At 48.1% G+C, this 23,130-nt stretch overlaps 1 protein-coding gene across 1 annotated transcript; it reads right to left on the minus strand.

The window, feature by feature from the left end:
* Positions 1 to 1,382: 1,382 nt before the first annotated feature.
* On the minus strand, positions 1,383 to 15,853 carry RFLNA (refilin A). Its single transcript, XM_037375347.1, has 3 exons — positions 15,258 to 15,853; positions 3,949 to 4,058; positions 1,383 to 1,741 (listed from the first exon to the last, which is right to left on the minus strand). The coding sequence occupies exons 1-3, from the start codon at positions 15,465 to 15,467 to the stop codon at positions 1,408 to 1,410; spliced, it is 654 nt and encodes a 217-aa protein (XP_037231244.1). The 5' UTR covers positions 15,468 to 15,853; the 3' UTR covers positions 1,383 to 1,407.
* Between the last annotated feature and the right edge of the window lie 7,277 nt (positions 15,854 to 23,130).

The following is a 23,130-nucleotide window of genomic DNA, read 5'->3' on the forward strand; positions in this document are numbered from 1 at the left end:
TGTGGTTATTTTCTAAGTCTGGACTCTTCCGAGCAGCATGCAAAAATTCTTGGTAAGATTTTTTGAGACAATTCCATGCTATTTTCAAAGGTTATAGGTTTGTGGGAATCCAGGCTCTTGCAGATTTTCAGTGAGCTACCAGAGTCAAGAGATTCTGGGAGATGTGATTCACCAGTGGGGAATGGTTTATCTTAGGATGGCTGTAGTGACTCCTGCTCTCTCAGTGTTTCTTGATCCTTTTGCAGAGACAGCTCAGCTCTTTGTGAAGTGCTGTTGACTTGCTACAGCCTGGCTGATTAAGGAAAACCTGGATGGATTTGGGCTCTTCAATCCTTCAAGCTCTACGCTGAGAAAGTTTGGCTGCTCCTCCACAGTCAGTGAAGCTGTGCACGCCACAGGTATGGAAACTATTGAGAGGGTGAGCAGCCTTGCTCATGAGTTAACCCTGCTCTGGCATCTCCCTGTCTGCACTCCTCTCTGCAATACAGCCCTACCCTGAAACTCAAAAGGGCTGCAAGTGCGTAAAGATCCCTATAAATGGGGTGTTCAAGACAACGAACAGCATGGCACACTTGGACTGACAGTACTTTTGAAAAAGAGCACTGGGCTCCTAAATCACTCGGGCACTTTTAGAAAATAGCCCTTCAGCTATTCAGGTTCCTCAGTCTCCCCTGCAGACTCTTGGCTGGGCTCACAGAACAGGTGGCCATGTGTCAGGGTTGGCCTTTCTCCCATCTCCTGGTTGTGCTGTGCCTTGCTATGGTAGATAAACATCTAGCTGCTAGCAAGAGCACCGTGTGCTTGTGTTCCTCCTCTTTTTCTTGGTGGCAGTCCCCTCTCCTCCCAGTAAGGTTACTGCAGTGGTGTAATACTGCAGCTATCTCCCAGATGAGCTGTTGGAGCAAGCTGTGATGTATTGATACAAATAACTGCCTCCTCTGTACTTGAACTCTAAACCTGGCTTGGTGTGTGCTGGGCAGACTGGACACTGACTCTGCAGTTGGTCTTCCCTTTGCAAAGATCAAAGTAACTCTGAAGGTTACAGTGAGTCTCACCTATGTCCTAGGCGAGACCTATAGAGCTCACAAGGCAGCACTCTGGTATGGGTAGTAGGGTCCTTTGTCATCTTGATTTCATCTAAACACAAGTCAAAAATAGATATGCTTGGAAAAAAAACAAAAATAAAATCCAGATCATGAATGTCAGGAACGTCGCAAAATACAAGCCAGCCTCTCACTGATCAAAACCATCCCGTGCCCTGCAAGCCTCCTCCCAGCCAGTTCAGCCTCACCCAAGACAACGTGTTCTCCAGCCATTAATATTCAGTTGCCATCAATGAAGACCCAGCCAGAGACAGCAAAGGCCACAGCCTCCTTGAGGTCACAAGGTTGCCAGCGGCAGGGCGGATCAGAGGGTCTCACTGTAGATGACGCACGGGCTGGTTTCCTCGCAGAGTTCCAGCTGCACACTGGAAGCAAACCAACGCTTGGCACAACCCAAGCTGTAGTTGAGGGTGGTCCGGTAAATGTTCTTGGCACGCTTAGGAAAAATGATGGTCGTGCTCTGAAACCTCAGCGGCTTCTGGCGGGGCTCAAAGATCAGCTGGGACTTGTAGTTCCGCCAGGTGCAATTGGGAGCAGCAATGACTGTCTCACTGTAGGCAGTGACAGTAGGAATGGGGCCGTAGAAGATGTCATCCCGATAATGCTTCTCAGAGTCGTACTTCACCTCGGAATTGCACCTACAAAGGACAGCGAGGTATCAGGAACACAGCCCAGGGAGCAAAGGAGAGAAGACAGGCAGGACTCTTCTCTAACCCTTCGGAGCTGGCAACGTTTATGACCTCTCACCGCACAGAAATTGGCCAGGGCAGCTGCCAACCCTACAACCCAAAACAGAGGGCCAAGAGGACTCCTTCCTGCTGGTGAATATTGGTGGAACCCCACCTTGCTGTGAATCCATCTCAGCATTTCACCAGGGCATGTGCACAGAGAACCAGGCCTGCCTGCTCATGCCTGGGTAGAAAAAACCTTGTTGCAGAGGCTCCAAGCAACCCATTTCTTCCTCTGGTTTCTTCCGGGAGCATCACTGGGGCCTCAGCTCAACCTTGAGGGCTACACTGGAGGCAAACACCCTGCTAGCACAGCAAATCATCAAGAGATAGTGAAACCCTTCAGCTGGCATAGGTCAGAGGCTGAGGACTGGGCATGCATCCATGGACTGTGCGGGAAAGGCTTGAAATCCCTGGAAAATTCCTGATCCACCATTTTCCTGAGCATTTTCAATAAGCGCAACCATGCAGCATCAACTTGAAATGCTGAGGGCTCCTGCGAAACGAAGGTCTCCTCATCACTGACTCATGGTCTCACCACACTCCCTACTGCTAGTGCTAGTCTTGGGGGGGTCACTGCCCCAGTAACTGGGCTGCACAGATGTGGCTGGTGGGCCACGGGCATGGGATGCCACACTGGGGTCAGGGGATGCCTACTTAACACAGCATGCCTGCTGCTGCTTTCACAGGCCCTGTCGTCCATGCAGGCTCTAGCCTGGGAGGAAAACAATGCCATAAATACAGTTTTCATAGATGGCAGAAACATGGTGTAATTGTCACTTGTTGAGCTGTCAAAGCTGCGTTTGTCTTTTTTTCTTTATATTGCCTTGCCATCAGAGCACAAATCTCACCTAGCTAAAATCAGAGTGCTGGGAGACGAGGGGTGAAGGTTGCTTGTTGGGGCCTACAGGAAACCCAAGCAATGGTTAAATAGCAGGTAAAGTGAAGGGATGCTGTGGGCTATGGCTGTCCAACATCCCAGCCACTGGTCTCAAAGGAATTGGTCATGTCAAAAGCTGCAGATGAAGAACCTACAAAATGTGGGATGTCACTGCCCTGCCCATTTCCTGTAGGCATCCAGAAGGGATATATGGACACCAGACCACGTAAAGGGCTTTTCCTAGAATCCCTGGCCATAGGGAGCAGCAGGACTTTCACTTGTTTTCCCCACTCCCCAAACGTTCATTCCTCCAGCAATCAGCAGCCAAGGAATGTGCAGCTCCCTATAAAAAAAGATTAAAAGCTGGGTGTGTGCTTGTCATTACCTCCAGCCTGAGGGGGGTTGACTGATTGTGCACTGCATGTAATCTGAGCTGCAGTAATGTATTTTGCACAGCTAGGGTGTAAGCAAGTCATTCAGCACACATAAAACAAGACTCCGATGTAATCACCATAAAAACATGCCCGCTGGCAGTTCCTCAGCAAGCAGAGATTTACTGGGGTACATTTCCAGAGAGACGTTTGCATAGGTTGTGGGGGGTGGGAATTTGGTTTACAGTCCTCCCACCAACCCTGCCCCAAGCTGTGTGGAACTGCTCCATGCTGTTTGCACAGTGCATTCCACACCAGTAAAAAAGCAAAGAAGAGACAAGACCATTTATCCATCAGCAACACCAGCCCCACAAGAGGCCAGAACACCTCCATCGCTGCTTTAAGGGACCATCTCCTGAGGACCTCATTCTGTCTCTGTGGTCTGGTCTCATGTTGGGTTTCTCTGCTGCAAGGGCTAACAAAAACAGGTGCCAATTACAAGGGTGTTGCTGCTTCTGAGGATATAAGTCAGCAGGGAACAGGATGAAGATCATCAGGTTACTTGGTGGAGGCCATCAAGCCTACAGGTGGTAATGGTTTTCTCTCATAGCCTTGGATTTGAGTTGGCCTTAGAAGGAGAAAGCCTTGGGACCTCTTAGGACCTCCCTCCATCTCTTGCCTCCACCCCTCCGTCTCTGCTGCTGTCAGTGTCTTTCATTCAGGTATTACTCTCCCACCTGTACCTCCCTTCCCATCAAAATAACCATGATCCCCATTTGTAACACATTTTAATTTTTTGCAGAAGGAAAAGCACCAGAAAAAAGACAGAAATCCCCACTCACTCACCCACCCAGTCCCATCTGTACCTGATTTCCTGCACAGGCTCAGGGCTGACCTCAATGCTTTCTCCAAAAAACACAGGATGCATTCGAGGCCTCATCTCTGGCATGGATGGGTTCAGGAGCAGGTAAGGCATCTGCAGGGAAGAAGAGCACAGCAAGTGTTGGGGCACAACAGCTGAGGCTGGCACAGTTCATAATGTGCTGTGGCTAGCAGATGAGCAGCCAGCAGCAACGCGTTCAGTGCTGGTAGGAGACACCAGTGCCTCCAACCCTGCTGAACTCCATCTCCCCGGAATCCTGTGGGTACACTGCAAGTGACAGGCTCTTTGGCAATGAGAACAGGTGACTGTGGCAGCAGCATCAGAACCAACTTTGTTTCATGCAAGCTAAGCTCGCCTTGCTTGCACTCTCAGCGTCACTCAGCTCCTCCTTTGCAGTCCCTGTCTCTTCCAGGTTTGTAGCAGGGCCCCAGGCTAGCGGAGTGTTGATGGCATGGAGGAAGGCACTGTTCTCCACGCTGAAAGGGGAGCACCGTTGTCAATTTGCCAAAAAACAGCCCTGAGGTGGCTGACAGAGAACGGGGCCATTAACCCCCATCCTCACATAGAGAAGCCTTGCTCAGGCCTTGTATTTAAGATGCCCTGACTTTCTGATCTGCCACTCGTGGCTGTGTCAATATTCAGGCTGACTTCCAGCTCCCAGGGCTGATGCTGCCCTCCACCCACCACCACCACCACTGCCCTCTGCGCAGCACATCTCCCAGGTAAGCAGCTCTGCCCACATCTCCGGTGCTCCATGCTGCAGGATCTGTCCGTTGAAATTCAGCCCTTCCTTTCCTTCTTCCTTTCTTGTATCTCATAAGAATTGTAATTGTTTGTGGGTTTTCTTTAGTCCTGATGTTGCCTTCACTGTTATGAATAAACAAGTCTTACAACAACGCCAAGTGCACCAGCATGGTGAAGTGCTCCAAGTCTGATGTAACACAGATAGGGCCTGTCTGCTGACTTAAAGGATGTTCATCTACTGAGGTGAGGTGTGTATGTATTTATATACATATATATATATGCTGAAAATAATGTATCCCTTGAAACGATCTAGCGTGGCAAGTGGTAGACTTGCTGAAGTCTCTGTGCCAAAAACGGTGTCATGCTCCAAGGGACACTGCAGTTAACTGTGCACGGCTGAGTGTGGGGTGAGACGCTGGGGCATCTTGCGGCCTCTGCAGTGCAGGAAACCAGCTTCAAGCCAGGACTTTTCAATGAATGGAACTGCTCCAATTCATGACACTGAAACCTGGACTTTTAAGACTAATTACACCCTGAAGTTACTCTGACAAATTGTCACAGTCCAGCCTAGGCTCCTCTGCCCACCACAAAAATGAGTAATCCTACTTCTCTATACTGGAGTGCTCTTAAATATCAGTTCCCAAATATAGGGATCCTGTGTTTGGTGTCTGGACCAAGCCCAGCAGCTAATTAAGCCTAATCCTGCCCTCCTGGAAAAATATCATTGCAGGTTTTGGTCCCTGCTACCACTTTTCTGTCAGCAGTATGACAGACGGGGACACAGGATGTCTTTAAAGGAGATGGCTAGCAGTCTCTGTGCAGGGTTGAGAGGTGTCCAGATGGCTGAAAAGTTCATGGAGTTTTTCTGCCTTCCACCATGTGTAGGCTGTATGTGCTAGAACCACAGCCATATTTCACCAGTGTAAATCAGTACGATCATCTCAGGACTCACAGAATCCACTGATGGTAGCTGAGGACACAGCTCTTGTATTGGCTTGCTCTTTGCATGCTACTCCTTTTTACCTTGCTGAGCATCTTCTGGTTGGGTGATAGAGGAGAGAACACTGGAGCTGTGACCTGGTTCCTACTGGCAGTGCTGGGTAAGAGGTATTGCAGCTTGTGCCCTACCCTGTACAACACACAGGTCCCCAAATGCTTGCCAGTTTATCCTTCATGCTGGTGTTAAATGGCAAAGCTCTGATGAGTCCACTCAACAGCATCAGATCCCACTAGCTGAGGTCTGACTTTCTCTAGTGGCTTGGGCTTTCTGCCTTAGGCTAAGGCAAAAAATGTCATTGCTTCATCTGAATTTGCCAAGCCCTTCAATTCTGTGTCCCAAAGCCACAAAGCTGTTTACCCTTTCCACACTGAATTATCCCTGCAGTTTACTACTGTGTTAAACTGTAAAGTAAAAGGGCCAACTCCTCTTTTTGATTTAATATTTCTGTTCCATTGTCAAAAAAAAAGACAGTATTTGCATAGGTATGGGGGAAAAAAAATATATACATATATATAGACACCCTCACCACCAAACACTAGTCAAAAGGCAAAGTTCATTCTTGGACTGCTTTCAACACTCTTCACAGGGGAGGGAAAGGGCAGGCTTTCTGGTCTTAAATAAAGCTCTTTGCTTCTGAAATGTGAAATTGTTTACATCAGACATGCCTTAGTTCACAAGGGTGCAGATTTCCAGCTTTTAACAGTCTGCACAAGGCCAGAGCTCTTCCTAAACAGATCTTGTACATGAGGAGAGGTTCATTTGGGCGCAGGAGTCCAACACCACGTGCACATGCATTCGTGGGCTCTGAAAACAGCAGGCAAGGTGGCCTTTTGGGGGTTCACCTGCAGGGAGATGCACATTGCTTTAACTGGTGAAGGAAGAAAGGCTGGGGATACATGTCCCTTCTTCAGGAGACTTCTCTTTGTCTTTATACTCCTGTGGCCATACTTGACATTGGCAAAACTCCAGCTGAGAACCTGCCCTCTTTTTACACTGGGCCCACTTAAGAGGAGGTCTTGTCCAAAAGGCCCCAAACTGGTCTCTGCTTGCAGGTGAGGTGAGAAAATTATCACCTCCGACCCTCCCTTTGAAAAGCTCAGCTCAGCAGGTGTTTCCAGCTTCCTAGATGAAACACTGGATTTGCAGAGGGCAGAAAGGTGGGCCTTGTCCTGTAACATGAAGAGCAGACCTAAAGGTATGATACCTCTTAACTGATAAATATTTGAATGTCCTATTTTTACCATGAACCATGACTCTCACAAAACAATGCTGAATTTTAAGTGGTTTGGGCTTTTATATTCCGAAGACAATGCTGCTGAACAGGGTGCAGGTTTGCAACAGGCTCTGAAAGGAAAGCCTTAAACTACCACTGCCTCTTCCAGGACCACACAGATTTTTTTTCGGAGGGCATGCACCCACGTCCATGCCCAGCTCCATCTTCTTTTGTGTGACTGGCAGCCTAAGAAAGTGCATATGGAGTGCTCCGTACACCCTGCTCTCTTCATGAACTGCCTTTGGGGAGCCTTTGCCATGCTCACCTTGGCTGGGAAGGGGCAGTAGTTCTGAGTGTAACCAGCAAGCTGGTGGTTTGCTGTTTCCCCTATCGGGGAAAGCAGGTCACAGCCACCAAAGACAGTTTCACACTCTGTATCAACCATCCAAAAAGTGGAGAGGCAGAAGGGAATTGGGAAGGCTCTTCTGTCCCAGCTTCTAAACAACCAATGTTTTCAGGCCGTGCTGTCAAAACTGATTGCAAACTTAGATAACCAGAAAAAAGGCTGGGAGGCACTTGTCTGAGCTGCATAGGCACCCCAATGTTGTCTTACTGTGAGTTTAGGCTATGCAAGTACCTTCTTTACTTTACTGGCCAGGGACAAGTGAAGATTGGGTAATATGGAACAGCTGTGAATTAAGATGCTTTTCAGATCCAGACTAGCTTGCTAGAATGCAAGTAACAAACTTGGGTGGAATGGTAGCCACGAGCTTCTTGCCTAGATTAATGCAGGAGAAATCCAAATTTCTTAACCATTCCAAAAGGGGATCTGTAAAGTGCAGTTTTAAAGAAGCAGTTTCAAAGAAGCTTTTTCAGTGCCTCCAGGCAAGCAGATCTTCACACTTCTTGCTAACATATGCTGACACTAAGCATGGTCTAAACATACCTAGAGATGAGGATGCAGAAGGCGAGGTCCTTCCTGTGGAATGTTCCAGCAGGAACATGGCCGGGTTATTTGGCCCCCAGCATTTGTATGGGGACAGGCTGCACAGTGCAGGGTGCCAGGGTGCTGCTCAGTCAGAGCATGGGCACAGAGGCAAATGGTGCCTGTTGAAATCACATGTCCCATGGCAGGGAAATCATGTGTCCCGTGGCAGGGCACAGGAAACAAGGATGTGCTGCAGAAACCCCACCAGTGTGCATGGAGAAACGAGGCTCTGTCATGCATGACAATCAATCAGAGTCAAGAAGTTGCCACCGAATTTGGTGACAGCTGGATTAAGTCCTCTCCAGGTTAGTTCTGGATGGAGAGGTGGTGATGAGACTGTTTCCATTGTGGGTTATAGTTTACCTTGCTCAGGGCAAGGGAAGGGTGACAAAAGGCATTCATTTCCTAATGCATTTCATATGCAGCAAACAACCGCCAGCTTCAGACCTGCAGGCTTGGCTTGATTCATTTAGAAAGCTCCAACAATTATGGACTTGGCAAGCCAAAGCCATGAACTTCTACCACTCGTAAGAGACCATTACAGATTCCCACTTATCTACCACGAGTAGTACCATGAGCTGCTGCAGGTCAGAAACCTTGAAGTCACCTGCAAGTCTGCACATGGAAGATGTAAATAACTTGCAAAGCGCAGTCTGAAAACAGAAATCATCCTAAGACCCTGCAGTCTGCTCACCAACCAAGCAACTGAACAGAGTGAAAGGGTCATTAAGAGGTTTTACACTGCAGCAACTGGAAGGCACTTCAGATGACATTTTGTTTTACCTCCAGTGATGTTCTGAAATGTCTGCTCCTGCATCTCACCTGGAGTTGGGAAGTAAGGAACAGGGGATATGAGCTTTCCAAAAGATTTGTCTTTGGAGCTGAAATGTTATATGCTTGGCACATATCAAAAGCTGGCTTTTTGGCAACAGTTTGACACCAGCTCCTTCCAATCTGTTTTAAGGTAAAAACAGAACAAAAATGTTCTGCCTGTCAAAAAAAATACTGACTCAATTCTTTTTCCTTCTGCACAGGAATGGTTGAAAGAAGAGGAACACTGGACTGCTGAGCTCCCTTGAGAAAATTATGATCCTTGGCTCATTTCTAGCAATCACTCAGCGATCTCCAGGCACTTCACAAATAAGGTGAGATTCTTTATTGCCCTGCACCACAGATGGGCTGGCAGTGAACAGAGTTTGTTGCAACACTACTGGGGGTCACTGGTGGTGAGGAAGAGAAACCCACGTGTCCTTAGACCAGGCTGTCCATAAGTAATTCACAGACAAGGTCTGTCTGTCCAAAGAACAAACCCTAGGGTTACTGTGCTGGAAGGCTGCAGCTGGGACCTGATTAATCTGTCCCCAGTAACTGGAGCCGTGCTGCTATTTCTCAGTTGCAGCTCTGCAAAAGCCACCACAACCCTGTAATGTCTACACAGGGAAAGGAGTCTGGTAGTCCAGGAAGGCTGAGGAGGTAAAAGGGAAGATACTAGAAAGATTAAAAGGCAAGCCCCATATGTGCATGTTAGGACCTCAGAACAGAGCCAAGGTGAAAATTAAGCAGTAAATGTGCTATCATTTTCATTTCCTTTCCACCACATAATTTGTTTCAACCAGCAAAGAGTTACAGTATTATTAAAAAGTTGAAGTGCTTTCTTGCTTGGCTGCATTTTTCCCTCTGTCTTAACTCTGATGCCTTTCAGGCATGTAATGGCCTGGGCTGCTAAACTCTGCTTTTTTCAAGTAGCACATAGACAAACACAGATTAAATTGGTTGCTGAAGAGAATTCAGTCTACAGCTAACCAACAGCACTTCCTTTGCGGTGGCATATTGTGGGGGGCTCTCACTTTAGGACACACAACCTTCAGCTCCATGTCATTGCTTCGTACCTGACATGAGTGCCATCTCAGTGACTGGTTCCCAGGGGTATTTAGATTGCAGAATTCCAAACAACACCAAAAATAATACAGTGGGCAGAATAATGTTATTTTACCCCTAACAGTTATTTAGAGTCAGTGGGCTCTGTTAAGATACTTTGTAATTGGGATAATTTACAAGAATGGAAGCAGAGTTATCAAATAGTGAACAACGATAAGGAAAAAAGTGCCATGAAACTAGCCTGAAATGCACCAACTGTTCTTTAGCTTCCAAATTCCAGGCAGCAAAGCAACAAAAAGGAAAGGAAATTGATGTCACTTGAAATAAATAACCCCCCCAAAAAACCTTCTCCAGAAAGCACAAAGAGCAGAACTGACCGACTCCTTTTGCTACGGTCATTATGTGGAAGGCACTAAGATGTGGCATTATATCCCTAGGGACTGTAAGGGGAAAGAGTTTTCCAAGCATCAGGGCTGCAAACATGATGGTTTCCCTAATTCCCAGCTCCTAACTTAGCTAGGGCATAAGCAAATCTCTCACCACTTTTTCCCACTATGGTAACATGTCAGGTCCATGAAAATGTCACTTTACTCAGCTGTTATTTACAGCTGTAATGAAAGATCTGGCTGAGTTATTTGACACACATCTACATTCTCCGTTCTAGCTGATAAGCAGTATTTGTTTAACAGACCATTTATTTTCCCAATATCTTCACGTATTGCACATTATGAGCAATTTATACTGGAGCTGGATGAGATTATATTTGGAGGTGATAACAGTAAATGCAGACTGCAGGTAGAAAGCAGGGCTTTATTATTTCAAAGAATTATATCCTTCCTGCCTATCTCCCTTTTCTCTTCCAAGTGGGAAATGGGTGCTCCTTTGCTTATCGTCCACAGCATTGCTCAGGGACACAATGGAAACTAAACACCTAGAAGACACCACCCTAGATACAGCCACAGTTTTCGGAGCAGATGATGAGACCCCGACGACTGTTCCCCAGATCTGCCCAGAAGCGACCCACTCCCCCTCCTTCGCCGCTGGCGTTGAACCATGGAGGAAAAGGAGCGGGTGCATGTTCAGAACTGGACAGGGCTGAGGGACAGGGGACAGCCAGGTGAGGTTTGCGTGTGCCAGGAGCAGATGCAGCGTTAAACTGAAACCACTGCCCACCCCTGCCAGGGGATTCCTGCAGGATTCCACCCCATGGGAGCAGTTCAGAAGTGGGTCAGGATGCTGGGCTGCAAAGGCCAGCCCCTGAGGTAAGCCCTGCTGCTGTGCCAGATGGGTGCCTCACTTCCCACAAGCCTGGGGCTTTCCCCAGAGCTGCTGGGACCCACACGGGCTTGGAGAGTCATGTCACCCACTTAGTGTGTGGGCTGCAGGCTGGCTCAGGTTGGGGTGCTGGGCCTTTCTCTCACATGTGCTTTTACTGTACATCTTGGCAGGTCTGGAAGTTATATATTGCCTGGAAACCCTTTGATGGCCATGTTCCCCACCCTGTCCTCCTCACAAGACAGTCCTCCTTCCTGGAGCACTTTCAGTGTAGGATGAGATGCTGGCTCTGTGACCCAAGAGCTCTTCAAAAATGTAGCATATCAGGAAAGTGTTTGGTTGTTTTTTAATATCAGCCATAAATTCAATAGGGTTGGCACACATGCCAACCTGGACCCCATTGTTGGGACCATGCCTGTGAAGGCTGTGCCAAGGTATCCTCTGCACTTGAGATGAAGCTGGAATCTCCTTCCACCACACAAGACTGATTCTGGCACAGCACTTGTCCAACACAACTCCTGAACATAAGTAGAAATTCCCTATGTAGGGGCATTCATCTGACAGCTGATCCACTGGGATATAGTCCTACAGAAGTCAGTGTTCAGTGAGGAAGGTTGAATGCACAAATACTTAAGTCCTTCAGGTAAAAAGGAACTTGCTGCAGTGGCGGAATTCATTGCAGTGGCAACAGTGTTGGGAAGGGATAAGAAGTCTGCTGCTTCAAGAAGGCATGACTGATAGTTCTGCAGACAAACATGATCCTGATCTCCCATCAGGAGTTACGCTATTGAATGCAAAGCGCTTACTTCAGCACAGCTCAAAAGCAGTTCTTGTAGCCTAAAACTGTATTTCAGGGCAACAATAACAGGGAAAACTAAGCAGATTTGGCTACTTTGAGGTACCCTTCTGGCAACTGTTTCTTTGTACATATTATCAGAGATCTATTTCACTGCATTTATGTTCCTTTTGGCCCAGCATTACACACAAAGCCTAGAGGATTCAGTAACCCAGGTTCTAAGAATCAATTTACCTAGTTCTGCCTTTTTAATCTGAAATGTGATTAAAAGTCACCTTCTATTTTCATTAGGATATTTGCATTTAAGCACAAAACAATTGACAAATTCCCTACATGGATTTTATTTAAAGACGTAAAAGCCAGTTTCTCCTGCACTGCAAGTAAAATGCAAAGAAAAAGAGTCCCTAAATGGTGTTGAACTTGTGGTATTTATGACTCTGGCCCTAAATTGCCTTTCCTATTTTCTTGGATCCCAAAGCTGTAGCCAAATTGGCTGGTTAAATGTGAATAAATGGTGCATTGTCTTTGAAACAAAGTTGTGCTTATTAAAGAGAAGAGAGTTTGCTTTTTCAGAGTCACAGTTAATAACACAAAGCAGAGAGAGAACAGATTTTACACACAAGGAAGTCTTCAATAAGGGCACGCAATCACATTTTAGTCTGTATAAGAGCTGTCCTAGAGCAGAAAAATGCTTCAACATATTTGTTAAGTTAGAGCAAAATAGCTGACTGCAAAAGAACACAACTGGGTTCAGACTGGTGGTTTTGATAGGTCTGCAGCAAGGAATAGCATGAAATACTTCCCACAGATCTGGAATGTTGTTTTCTTCACCTGACAGCAATTTATTGTAACTGTACATACTAGAATTTTGGCCGTTAGTGACTTAGCATGTATATGGTTTTATAGTATTACAACACAAAGAGTGCAGGCTGCATTCCTGGCTCTGTCACGTTCATAAGCAAAACAAACACCAATGTAACAGGCGATTAAAAAAAAGCATGCCTTGGTGTGCAAATAGCTGCAATTATTGATTTGCCAATTCTGCATGCTCTGATGAACAGCAGAGTAGTAGAGTTAAACAGAAGCACATTCACGGATTGCATAATTGCTCATAGATCTGCAAGTCCTTGTTAAACGGCAAGATTAAAGCTAATTAGACACTGAAATTTAGAAGTATGAAACAAGCAATGCTCTCATTTTTCCTGCTTTCTTAGTAACAGCTGCAAGTACAGTATTTGCAGGGTGGAAATGAGATGTGAAACTCTCTGCACAGTCCAATAGAGTGAAAGTTCCAATTTACTTCATTATTTTGCAGCATACCAAACAGAGTTAAAGAGCACAGTCCTGCACCACTCCAAATAATACAGTCAAATTGGTTTCAGTGTCAGGATCTCTGCAACCTGCTGTACCTACTAAGGGCAAGGAAACATCCACAATGTATGAAACCCATACTCTAACAACAGCAGCCCAGGGCTACCCATGCAATTACAACATTTGGAAACATCTACAGTGTTAATTCCTCAGAAATGCATAACACGTTCATGTATGATGAAAATTTTTTTAAAAACGAACAAACAACAAACCTGGAAAACTTAATTTTGCCTTACACAAGTCACAGGAATAACTCCCCCCCCACCCCACCCTGTTGGAGTCAGGCACTAAAACTCTCAGTCCTCTAACAGCCCAAGAGCTGAAATAGGATTTTTTTCCTCATGCTCTTTCATCTTCAGTATCTAAGGGCTTCCTTGGGAGGAGTGGTGGCCAACTGTCAAATTACTGGAACAGAGGCTGTCATATCCCCTTTAGAGAGCTTTGCAGACACCTCCATCCCAGCTGTTTTCTGGTGCAGTAAGCCTTCATTCATCTTCCTCCCATATTTTATTTTACAAATACATAGCAACAGCTTGATTCTGCCCAAGCGGAGGCATGTGGGTAACTCTTTGTACACAAACAGTCCCATCAAGGTGGCACACACTCCCAGTCATCTGCAGGTAAAGCTCCATATTTGGAACCACAGCATTTGAGGGTTTGAGATTTGATTTTCATAATTAACACCTCACCCTACCCACCATAGTCTGGTGAGAAGGAGTCATTGTTCATGAGGAAGGTTTTGGCAGGTTCAGGAGTAAGAGGCAGTTTTCAATAATATGCTAAAATAGCCTTAGAACATGATAAAGTAAATGAGGGTGTGAAAAATCACTGCAGAAGGTCTCTACTGGGAAGAAGTGTTTGAATTGTCACTGATCCATAGGTAGATAATTTTTTTCCATGGAAAGATTTGTGCTGCAGTTTTTATTCTGTATAGGAGCCAATTAACTGTGTGGAATACACCTACAAATGTCTTTTATATACGTTAAAAAGTTTTTTGAAAGATCCCTGGGGAAGAACTTTCATCATCCTTTAAAAACCTCCACCACCACTGCTTATGCTCTGAACTTCATGTTTTAAAAACAGTTTTTGTAGCTCAGGGATAGAAATAAACAAAATAAAGCAGAATAATAGTCGTAATAAATCTACCCCAATCCTACTCTGCACTCAACTGCTCCACTGGCACTGCATCAGGCTAACCAAAATCTACAGCACTTACTGCCAGCTGTCTGAGTTTACAAACTACTAACCCTGCTCCGCTCGGCTGTGCGGCACACAAGCCTTTCATGCAGGCTCATGCCACAAAATGCTCCTCCAGCAAAGGGCAGCGGCACACAGCCTTCCTCACAGCATGTCTCCCTACCAGCTCCCCAGACAGCTGGCTGTACCCTGCCCCAGGTTAACCCACAGTTTTGTCTTGCTTTCAGCCAGGGCTCCAGCAAATGTGGCTCCATGCTCCTGACAAAACACACGAGGGATGCCGGGGTGTTAAGGATGGCTGGCAGCTGGACTCCCCGACCTTGGTCCAGACGGATGCAGCTCCAACCTGTATCTACCTGGCAGGACAGCGTCACCACGAAGCAATTAACAGTTCTTCAGGTAGGCAGTGGTGCCTGGGTCAGACCTGGGCTTCACTCCCGTGCCATTATTAAGAGTTTATCCAGCCAAACTGCCAACATTTCTGTGAGTTTATCAGAAAAGCCCTGGCCAGCACTGGGCCAGCCCCCTGCCTGGGCACACCAGCAGCAGTGCCAACGCCGGATGGCAGACACAACAAGGTACTGGCCACCACAATCGGGTACTGGCAGCCATGACGGGGCACTGGCCACCACGATGGGGTAACCAACCGCCCGGGACACCCTCATCCACCAGCGCAGGCAGGTGCGCACCCAGGGGGACGCAGCCGTTGTGCCCCAGCCCAGCGGGCACAGGCCCCTTCCTTGCTGCCCCCCGCTCCCGGGCTGGGCCAGCCACTCTCCCCCCCGGGGCCCGGTGAGGATGGAGCCCAGCGCCCATGGATTGGTTCTTACCACTTTGCCGTCCTTGGCCTCTCGCCGGTGCCCCGGGGCCGGGGGGTCCGCACCACCGCTGCCCCCAGCTCGGCTCTCACCGGGCGAGAGGGAGTAGAAAGGGGGGCTGGGGCTGGGGGGCAGCCCCGAGTCCGGGCTGTCCAGCAAGCCTTCCCGGCTCTTCTCCTTCAGGCTCTCGTCCATCCCTTGCAGCTGTAGGTGACCTACCATGTCTGGGGGGCAGCGAGGGGGCCGCAGCGGGAGAAAATCCTCCAGCGTCGCCCGCCGCGGAGGGAGGGAGGGGAGGGGAGGGGAAAGGAGCCCGGGGGGCCCCCACTGAGCCCCGATGGCGGCCACCAGCCTGCCGGAGCCCGGGCCGAGCCTGCTGTGGGGGCAGAGCCAGCACCAGCCGGACCGGGCTGCCCCCGCTGCTGTCCCTCCACCCGGCCCGCGCCCTGCCCGCCCCTCAGGGGGTCCCCAGGGAAGGGAGGAAAAGCCCGATCCCCCCGCGCCAGCCCTGACACAGCCCCACGGGGGATGCGGCCGGTTTACGGGCGGCGGAGCCCGGGGCGGCCCCGCCGGCAGGGAGCGCTGGGCGGGACGGGGCCGGGCGGGCCTCGCTCCTCCACAGGCTGCCGCCGACCGCCCGCCCGCCGCCTCCCGGCGGCCCATTTATCCGGAGAGGGTGGGAGGGGAGCCGGGGAGCGCCCTCCCCTTCCCCCGGCCCCCCAGCTCTGCCCCGGCCGCACATTTTCAGGCACTTCCCAGGCCAGGAGCGCATTTGGCGCCGCCCGCCCGCCCCGCTCCGGGCGGCGCCCCCCGAGGAGACCTGAGGCAACCCCCGCGCACGGCGGGACCCCCGGCCTCGGGAGGGCGGCTGCTCGCGTTCCGCTCGCCGCCACACAGCTGCGGCTGCCCTCTGCTCGTTTCCCTCGGTTCTGTCCGGTTTTTCCCCTCAGTTCTGCCTGACTTTTCCCTCAGTTCTGACTTCCATCCCTCTTTCACCCCCACGCCCCCTCCCCGGCAGCTTTTCTCCTCAGTGCCAAGGTGTGTAGGTATGAAGGAACAGCTCTTCTCAGGAGCCGTGGTCTTTCTGCTTTGAGGTGGCTGAGGGTGGCTTCACCAGGACAGCAAGTCACCACGGCAGTGCTGTCTACCTGGGTGTACAGCCCGCCATGTTCCCTGTGCTGGTTGTACCCTCATGGCGGCCCTTTCCCCTCACACTTAGCGCAGCCCAAAACACAATTTTCCTTTGGCTCAACAGCTGCTGGTCCATGACCGCCAAGGAGCTGGCGGCCACTCTGTGTTTGAGGCCACCATAAATGCAATGGGAGGGCATCCCACATCCCAGCACAGCCGCTAGCCAGGAGGAGCAGCCTATGCCAGAGGCACTGCCAGCACTGAGGGGAATGGAGAGCCCCTACCAGCCCTCGGCGTTCAGAGAAGCAAGCAGCAGTTAAACAGGTCAGGATTGCTGAAGCTGATATGGACATTTATTGCACAATAACTGGCTGACATTAATGTTACCTTGTCCACAGCCCTGGTTATGTTTTTCTCATCATGTTTTCTACATAGAGTCTAGACTGTGAGAAATCTGGGGCAGGCCCACTCATAAGGCTCAGCCTGGTGGAGCTTTATTTGCAGCAAATAGGTTTCCATGGGAAACTGTTGGAATCCAACTGGCCGCTGCCTCTGGGTCCGAGTTGTTGGCCCAGCACCCCGCAGAATGGGACTGTGGCTGTTTGTGCCACAAAACCACCAAACACAATGTTTGTCGTGGTGGTTGATGAAACATCAGGGGTCTGTTATTGCACCTAGTGATGGAGGCTTTCACGCCCAAGCCCTGAAGTGCTGAGGTACTAACAGACTGACTCTTGTTCTTACCTCTGCCGTCAAGAGTGGTTCCAAAGAGTGTTTATCAATATGGTGATAAGTGTTTTATGTATCTAAATGTATATATATAAAAGTCCTCAGAGGTAAGGTTGGCCTGAAAAGGACCTGCACTCCATCCTCCTGAGGGAGCGGGTCACACTGTATGGTGGTAGGTGAACTCACCAGCTCATAAAGCTGGATTTGTTTAGACGTATTCTTGCTCAAGTCAAAAGGAAAGGCCAAGGATGCCCAAATCCAGCCCTGACAGAAATGAGGGGCCCTCCTCAGAGTGACTGAAGTGATCTGTATGCACTGAGCTGTGCAGAGGAATGTCACTGATTTATAAATGTCAAACAGGCACTGAGCAGCCCACACACGAACCTCAGTGAATTCTTACCTCTGACCCGTTTGTCTGCTTCAGCAGCCGAACAGGCTGATTTAGAGCCCCTTACTGTAAGGGCTCTAAAGTCTCACACAGGCTACGGCTGATCTGAAAATGTCAAAGGGGACCAAAGGTCAAAATTTCCATAAATTAGGCCCTGGCTTGCTACCTATCATGTAATAGGATTCTCCAGCCAGTTAACACTGTGAACTCAGGCATTCAGCCCAGCAGTTCCCCTGCAGCCCTGTTCCCCTGCCCCTCTTCTGAACTGGCAAGACTGTATGTGCAAGGGGAAGGACTGCCTTCAGAGTTGCCTTCCTCCAAGGAGAAAAAAGGAGCAGGACAAAGAGACACTGGACAGGGGTGAGTGCACTATTCTTTACTCCTAGAGAGGTGTATCTTAGCTTGGGGAGCAGTTGGGGGAAGACTGTTTTTTTCTTGTTTTGAAAAATTACAATTTTTCCTGGAGCTAAATAACATGTATTTTTAAAGGTAAATTTCAGTACAATACAAATATTCAGTACAGAGGTGGGTGTTCATGGTTTAGGGTTTGCTGAGCTCTGAAGAGTTGAAGTGCCAGGCACTGCTGAGCATCCCCAAGCATTTGTAGGTGCATTGACTGCACTTACAACTGGCAAAACTGCTGCTGTGTTCTGCAGGGTATGTGTGTGCACATAATTATGTTGGTATTGTTACTGTTGTTGTTGTTCTAATTATTATTATTATTAATTGTTATTATTATGTTTAGAGTTAGTAGTAGGTTGTTCACCCACTCAAGCTCAAGATGTAGCTCTCTTGCATAAAGCACAGGGTGGGCAGGTGGTAAGAAATGCTCTTGTCCTGATGGCTGTGATGGAAATGACTCATTCTTCGGTCAAAAGTCCTCCTGGAGCCACAGTATCCAGCTCATGGCCAGTGAAAATTTGCCTGAATGGAAACTCAGTGAAGGATACAGTGTGCAGACAAAGATGTATATATGGGGTAGTAGAATTAGACCTGTCGAAACAGGACATAAATATTGCACAGTGCCCTACCAAAGAAGAAAAACAAGTGCGGGAGTTTTAGTTGAGGCCATATTGCTCTACTGAGACTGTCCTTAATTCAGCAATCCTTAATTTGCTGGAAGGAATCACTAGGGACTGGTGCATTCCTGTGTCTTGGCTTGGGAACAGGGAAACTGTGCCCTTGTGTGTATGGTGGGACAAGGAGGAAGGAAAAGTCTGGAGGGAAGTTTTCTGAAGCAGCTGAGTATAGACAAACAGGTGCAAACACAGTGGTACAAGGGCAGCAGTGTGTGAAGGCATAGGCTGTGGGACAGTGGCCTCTACTACCAGCAATTACTCTAAAGGAATACCCTGCCTAGCTGGGAATTTGAGTGTAAAACAACAATAAATAGGGAGTGGGGACTCAAGTAGCAGAAAACTAGGGAAAATTCCAGCAGAAGTGCATCTGTTAAGATTCATTCTCAGGCAGAGGTGTTATTCTGACAACATCAATTAAAGAGGGCTTTGTGAAGCACGCATTTCTCAGAACTTCCCCAACTTTTTTTCATTGGTCTATTTTGTTATAAAACGTAATCCCCAGGCCCAGTCCTGAAACGGGTAAAGAAACACTTGTGAAGAAAACCCTGTGCTTTGCCAGGAGCTGCAGGGTCTACCAGAGACCTGCTGTTTGCCAGGCTGGTGATACCACATGTGGCATTGACAGCTTTTCTCATGTAATGAGCAGAGCACCAGGGATGCAACGTGATCTACAACCTGGCTTATGGAGCTCCATTCAGCTGTGTCTGAGGTTTCCAGGTGAGGCTTTACAAACCAAAATCTGCCTAGGGCTATGTGGTCTTCAGAGATCCTTCAGTTAAATGCTGTGACTTTGTGCACATGCTTGAATGTTTGTTCCTCTTGGCTATTGTTTGCCTTGCCAAGTACCATGGGACTCACATCTGGCACTCCTCGCATGGTGGTATTCCTGGGATCCCCTTACAGCCTCTCTGCAGCCCCATACTTTTCTCTGCCTTCCTTCCATATGTCCAGGTTCTGGCTGGGCTCCTGTATCCAACACAACTGTGCTATAACATCCAGCAGCCCTTTATGACTCAATAACCCTCTAGTAAGATGTGTCATGAACAGTCAGGTCAAAATGCACAAAATGATGCAGTGCAGGTGGGAAGTCATGAGAGAGGGATTGTGTGGGCAGTGGGGGCAGGAGCCCAGACAGCCTTCCTGGTGTGAGCAGCCCTGCTTCTGGATAAAAGCTGGTATCCCTCCTTGAATCCACTGGGATTCAAGCCTCTCCATGCTTTGATGAGTCCTCTGCCTCCTGTTTGCCTGGCTATTCTCTTAGCTAGATTTGAGTACTTCAGGAATCTGCCATCCCACAGGCATGGCAGAATGTCAGCATCACGTGCTAAGTTTCCTTCCACTGCTGCCAGGCTTGAAAGACAAATACAGTGAGGGAAGAAAGAGACAGGATACAAACACCTACATCAGGACTTTTTCTGAAGCAGGCTGGGTGGCAAAATGGGAAGAATGCTAGGAATGTCCATTCTGGTTCACTGTCAAACCTGATCCTTCAGAACACCCACAGCATAACTAGTCCCAGTAAGAATGGTTTCGAATACAGTTGGATGTAACTATGCTCTTTGGTTCCCTCCAAAGAGGTGCAGCCTCTCCTCTCTGCAGTATGTTCCTGATAATAGTGCTGAAAGGCACCAAAAGAGCAGCACCACTGAGGGGAATATCAACACAGAGCAGGACCTGGGTACCTCAGGCCCAGACCCTTGCCTGGCACCTCATGGAGTTGTTCACCTTAGCCAAAAATGATCCGAAGCGTGAAGGTGGCACACCGCTGCTCACTGCACTATGGATGTGCTTTCTGCTCTTTGTATCATCATCTAGACCTGGAAACCACATGCCAGTAATGATTAATTTTGCAGGGCAGCATGGCATAATTCAAATCAAAGGAATCTTTCTGCCTGAAAAGAAGAGTCCATTTATCAAGAGATAAAATCACTTCCTGAGAGGTCTACTCATTTTTTTTTCAGTCAGCCCCCACCTCAGAAATTTTTTCGACTTGGACTCTTGAGTCTTGGCTGGCTGGTTCAGTGAAAGGCACAGTCCAGAAGGAAGGAAACACAAGGCAGTTGCTTCTGAGAGCTTCTCTCAGGAGATACCTGGTCTCCTTGCAGCATCCTTAGAGATGGCTTTGCCAAGTTACTACAAGGGCTTGTAGCTTACTCCTGTCTCCTGTCAGCTGTGTCAGTCCTGCACTGTTGGAGCAACCAGAATGCTGTGCAGCTCCCTCTAGTCATGGCTGCACCTGCTCTGGCCCCGTTATCCTCGCCAGATAAACAGTCCCTCTTAGCAGTGACTTGGAACAAACTGTCTAGCAGGAAATGAGAACGAAAGACACAAAATCCTCTTTTCTGGGGTCAGGAGTGCCTGTTCTTGGCAATAAATCAAATGAAGCAAATTTCCTTTGAATATCCTGGGCTTGACATAAAGTGCATATCCCAGACAAGACAGTAGACTTTGCAACTGCAGTAAAGGAGGATGATCTCTGAAGAACATGCATAGTGTTACATGAAAAGGTTGCCTTCTCACATTTGACTGCAGTTTGTACAGTTTGTGTCACAATCAAAGTAAAAAAACCCAAAAAACAACAAAAACCCACCAAAAAAACCCTAAACCCTGAATGCTGTATTACAGAACAAGCAAAGGATCTGAAGCACAGAGAAATCAACATAAAGACTTCTGCTGACTCTGCTTGCCTTTGAGTAGGGCGCTACATGCAGAGTATTTGATTACCTGTGGAGTCCAGTCAGCATTTTTTATATTGTTACATACTTGAGTCAAAACACACCTCCCTGCCTCGCTGCCCTGGAGAAGGACCTGCCTGTTACCCTGTGAAATTTCCTCTGCTTGTCTGTCAGGGCTGCTGTGCTGTAATCTTGGAGGATAATCAACAGCGAAACCATTCATAAATCACGGCTAACAGAAGAGATGCCGATAGGGTCTTAAATTTCAAGCCTGCGAAGCCATCATTTCAACAATGACAGTCAAAGGGGAGATTAAGAATTCTTTTACATGGAAAAGTTTTTCTTGGAAGAGCAACCCTCTCTTTGGTTGCCTGTAAATACAGTCATGTGGATTTGATTTTTACACGGCCCTTCTGCCCGCTTGCAGGGAAAGCTCTGCAACCCCAATGGGCCTGTTTTCACACTGAACTGGTGTGGGGGGGGACTGTGGCAGGATTTGAATAAGGCATCAAAAACGAAGAACTAAAGCTTTGCCCAGTGCTGGCAGAGGCCAAATGGGCTGCCTGTTTGGGAGGCAGTGGTGGGACGTTCCAGAGAACCAGACCCCTCTTGGCTCAAGCCCACCATGCCTCTGGGTCCAACTGCAGAGTGGGAATAAGACTGGTGCCTTATTTTATGGTGCAAGTAAAACATTTGGAGATTATCTGTACTTTCACCTCACGGTGTTTAAGGCTGTAAGGGTATTGTGGAGTCTGTTGCCAAAAAGGGAATGCAGAGCTGGATTAACACCCCACCTGGAGGTAGGTGATCTCTCTCTGATCCAAACGGAGTCTTGTCTTGCTTTGTTCGTTTGGAGTAAGCACTATACTAGGAAGAAAGGACGAGAGTGTCTCTGTGTAGTTCTTGCCCTCCCTGCTGTGGGTGACAACCAGCAGCACCCACAGCATCTGTCTTCAGGTTGAGAAGAGCGAGTCCCCGACAGGCTCCAGACTCATGCTCATGGCTGTCCCCAGACAGCCCAGCTGGAAATGGACTTTGCCTATTCAGTGCAGCTCTGGGACAACAAATGTTTACAGCATGGTTTCCTGCTAACACTGATGAGTTCTATTTGAATAATTACTCAGAGTAAGGTCTGACTGTAGCTGCCTGAATTTCTATGCACAGGGCAGAGTAGAAGAGCTAGTAATGCCATTATTGGTCAAAGATAAATTCACTTGCTCAGATCTATGTTCAGAATCACTGGTGGACAGCTACAGCTTGCTTAGCACTACAAGCCTAGTAGTTAGGCTTCCAAGGGTGCGTAGCACTGATGCCATGTGGTAACAGGTAACTTGAATGATGAAGAGCTTGAAAACTGGAGGGATGTAACTTCTGATCTGTAGAGCATTTAGTGCCAACCTTGCCTGGGGCATTCTCACTTTCTGGTAACTGCATGTATTTAGAACTGGTTTATTAAATTAAAAACAGCAGATTAGTTAGCTCATTTAAGCTGCCTGAGGTTGTGGAGCCTGAAGGAACCACTTTTTTAATTGAAGAAAAAAATATCAAAATCAAATCCTGCTTCGTGGAAGGATTTGGGGTTTTGTTTGCAAAAGAAGCATCACACTCATAAACCCATAAAGCCTGGTGATGAAACCCTGCAAAGGAGCAGAGCTGGAGGAATGAAAGCCTGCTGAAGAAGGTGCAATGGGAGCACAAGAAACACCATGTAGAGGAATAAATCTGCTATGTCAGCTAATGTGCTTTCTTTCAATTACTTTTCCATTGAGAGTGGGAACTAGGTGGCTTTCTGCTGGTATGTTTAATCTCCCTGATTTCTAGACATATACTGTGTTTCCTACTTCTGTTTTTCTAGCCTGCTTACTTTTGTGACAAGCAAGTGA

Source organism: Falco rusticolus, chromosome 1 (genome assembly GCF_015220075.1).
Source record: "Falco rusticolus isolate bFalRus1 chromosome 1, bFalRus1.pri, whole genome shotgun sequence".
Classification (NCBI taxonomy): Eukaryota; Metazoa; Chordata; class Aves; order Falconiformes; family Falconidae; genus Falco; species Falco rusticolus.

What these genes read in the sequence shown, in the direction of transcription:
- RFLNA (XM_037375347.1), bottom strand. Translation starts at nt 15,467, where the DNA reads ATGGTAGGTCACCTACAGCTGCAAGGGATGGACGAGAGCCTGAAGGAG. An exon ending in AGGCCAAGGACGGCAAAGTG is followed by an intron (nt 4,059 to 15,257) that starts GTAAGAACCAAT and finishes TCTTCCCTGCAG; the next exon opens with ATGCCTTACCTGCTCCTGAA. An exon ending in GAGCCTGTGCAGGAAATCAG is followed by an intron (nt 1,742 to 3,948) that starts GTACAGATGGGA and finishes TGTCCTTTGTAG; the next exon opens with GTGCAATTCCGAGGTGAAGT.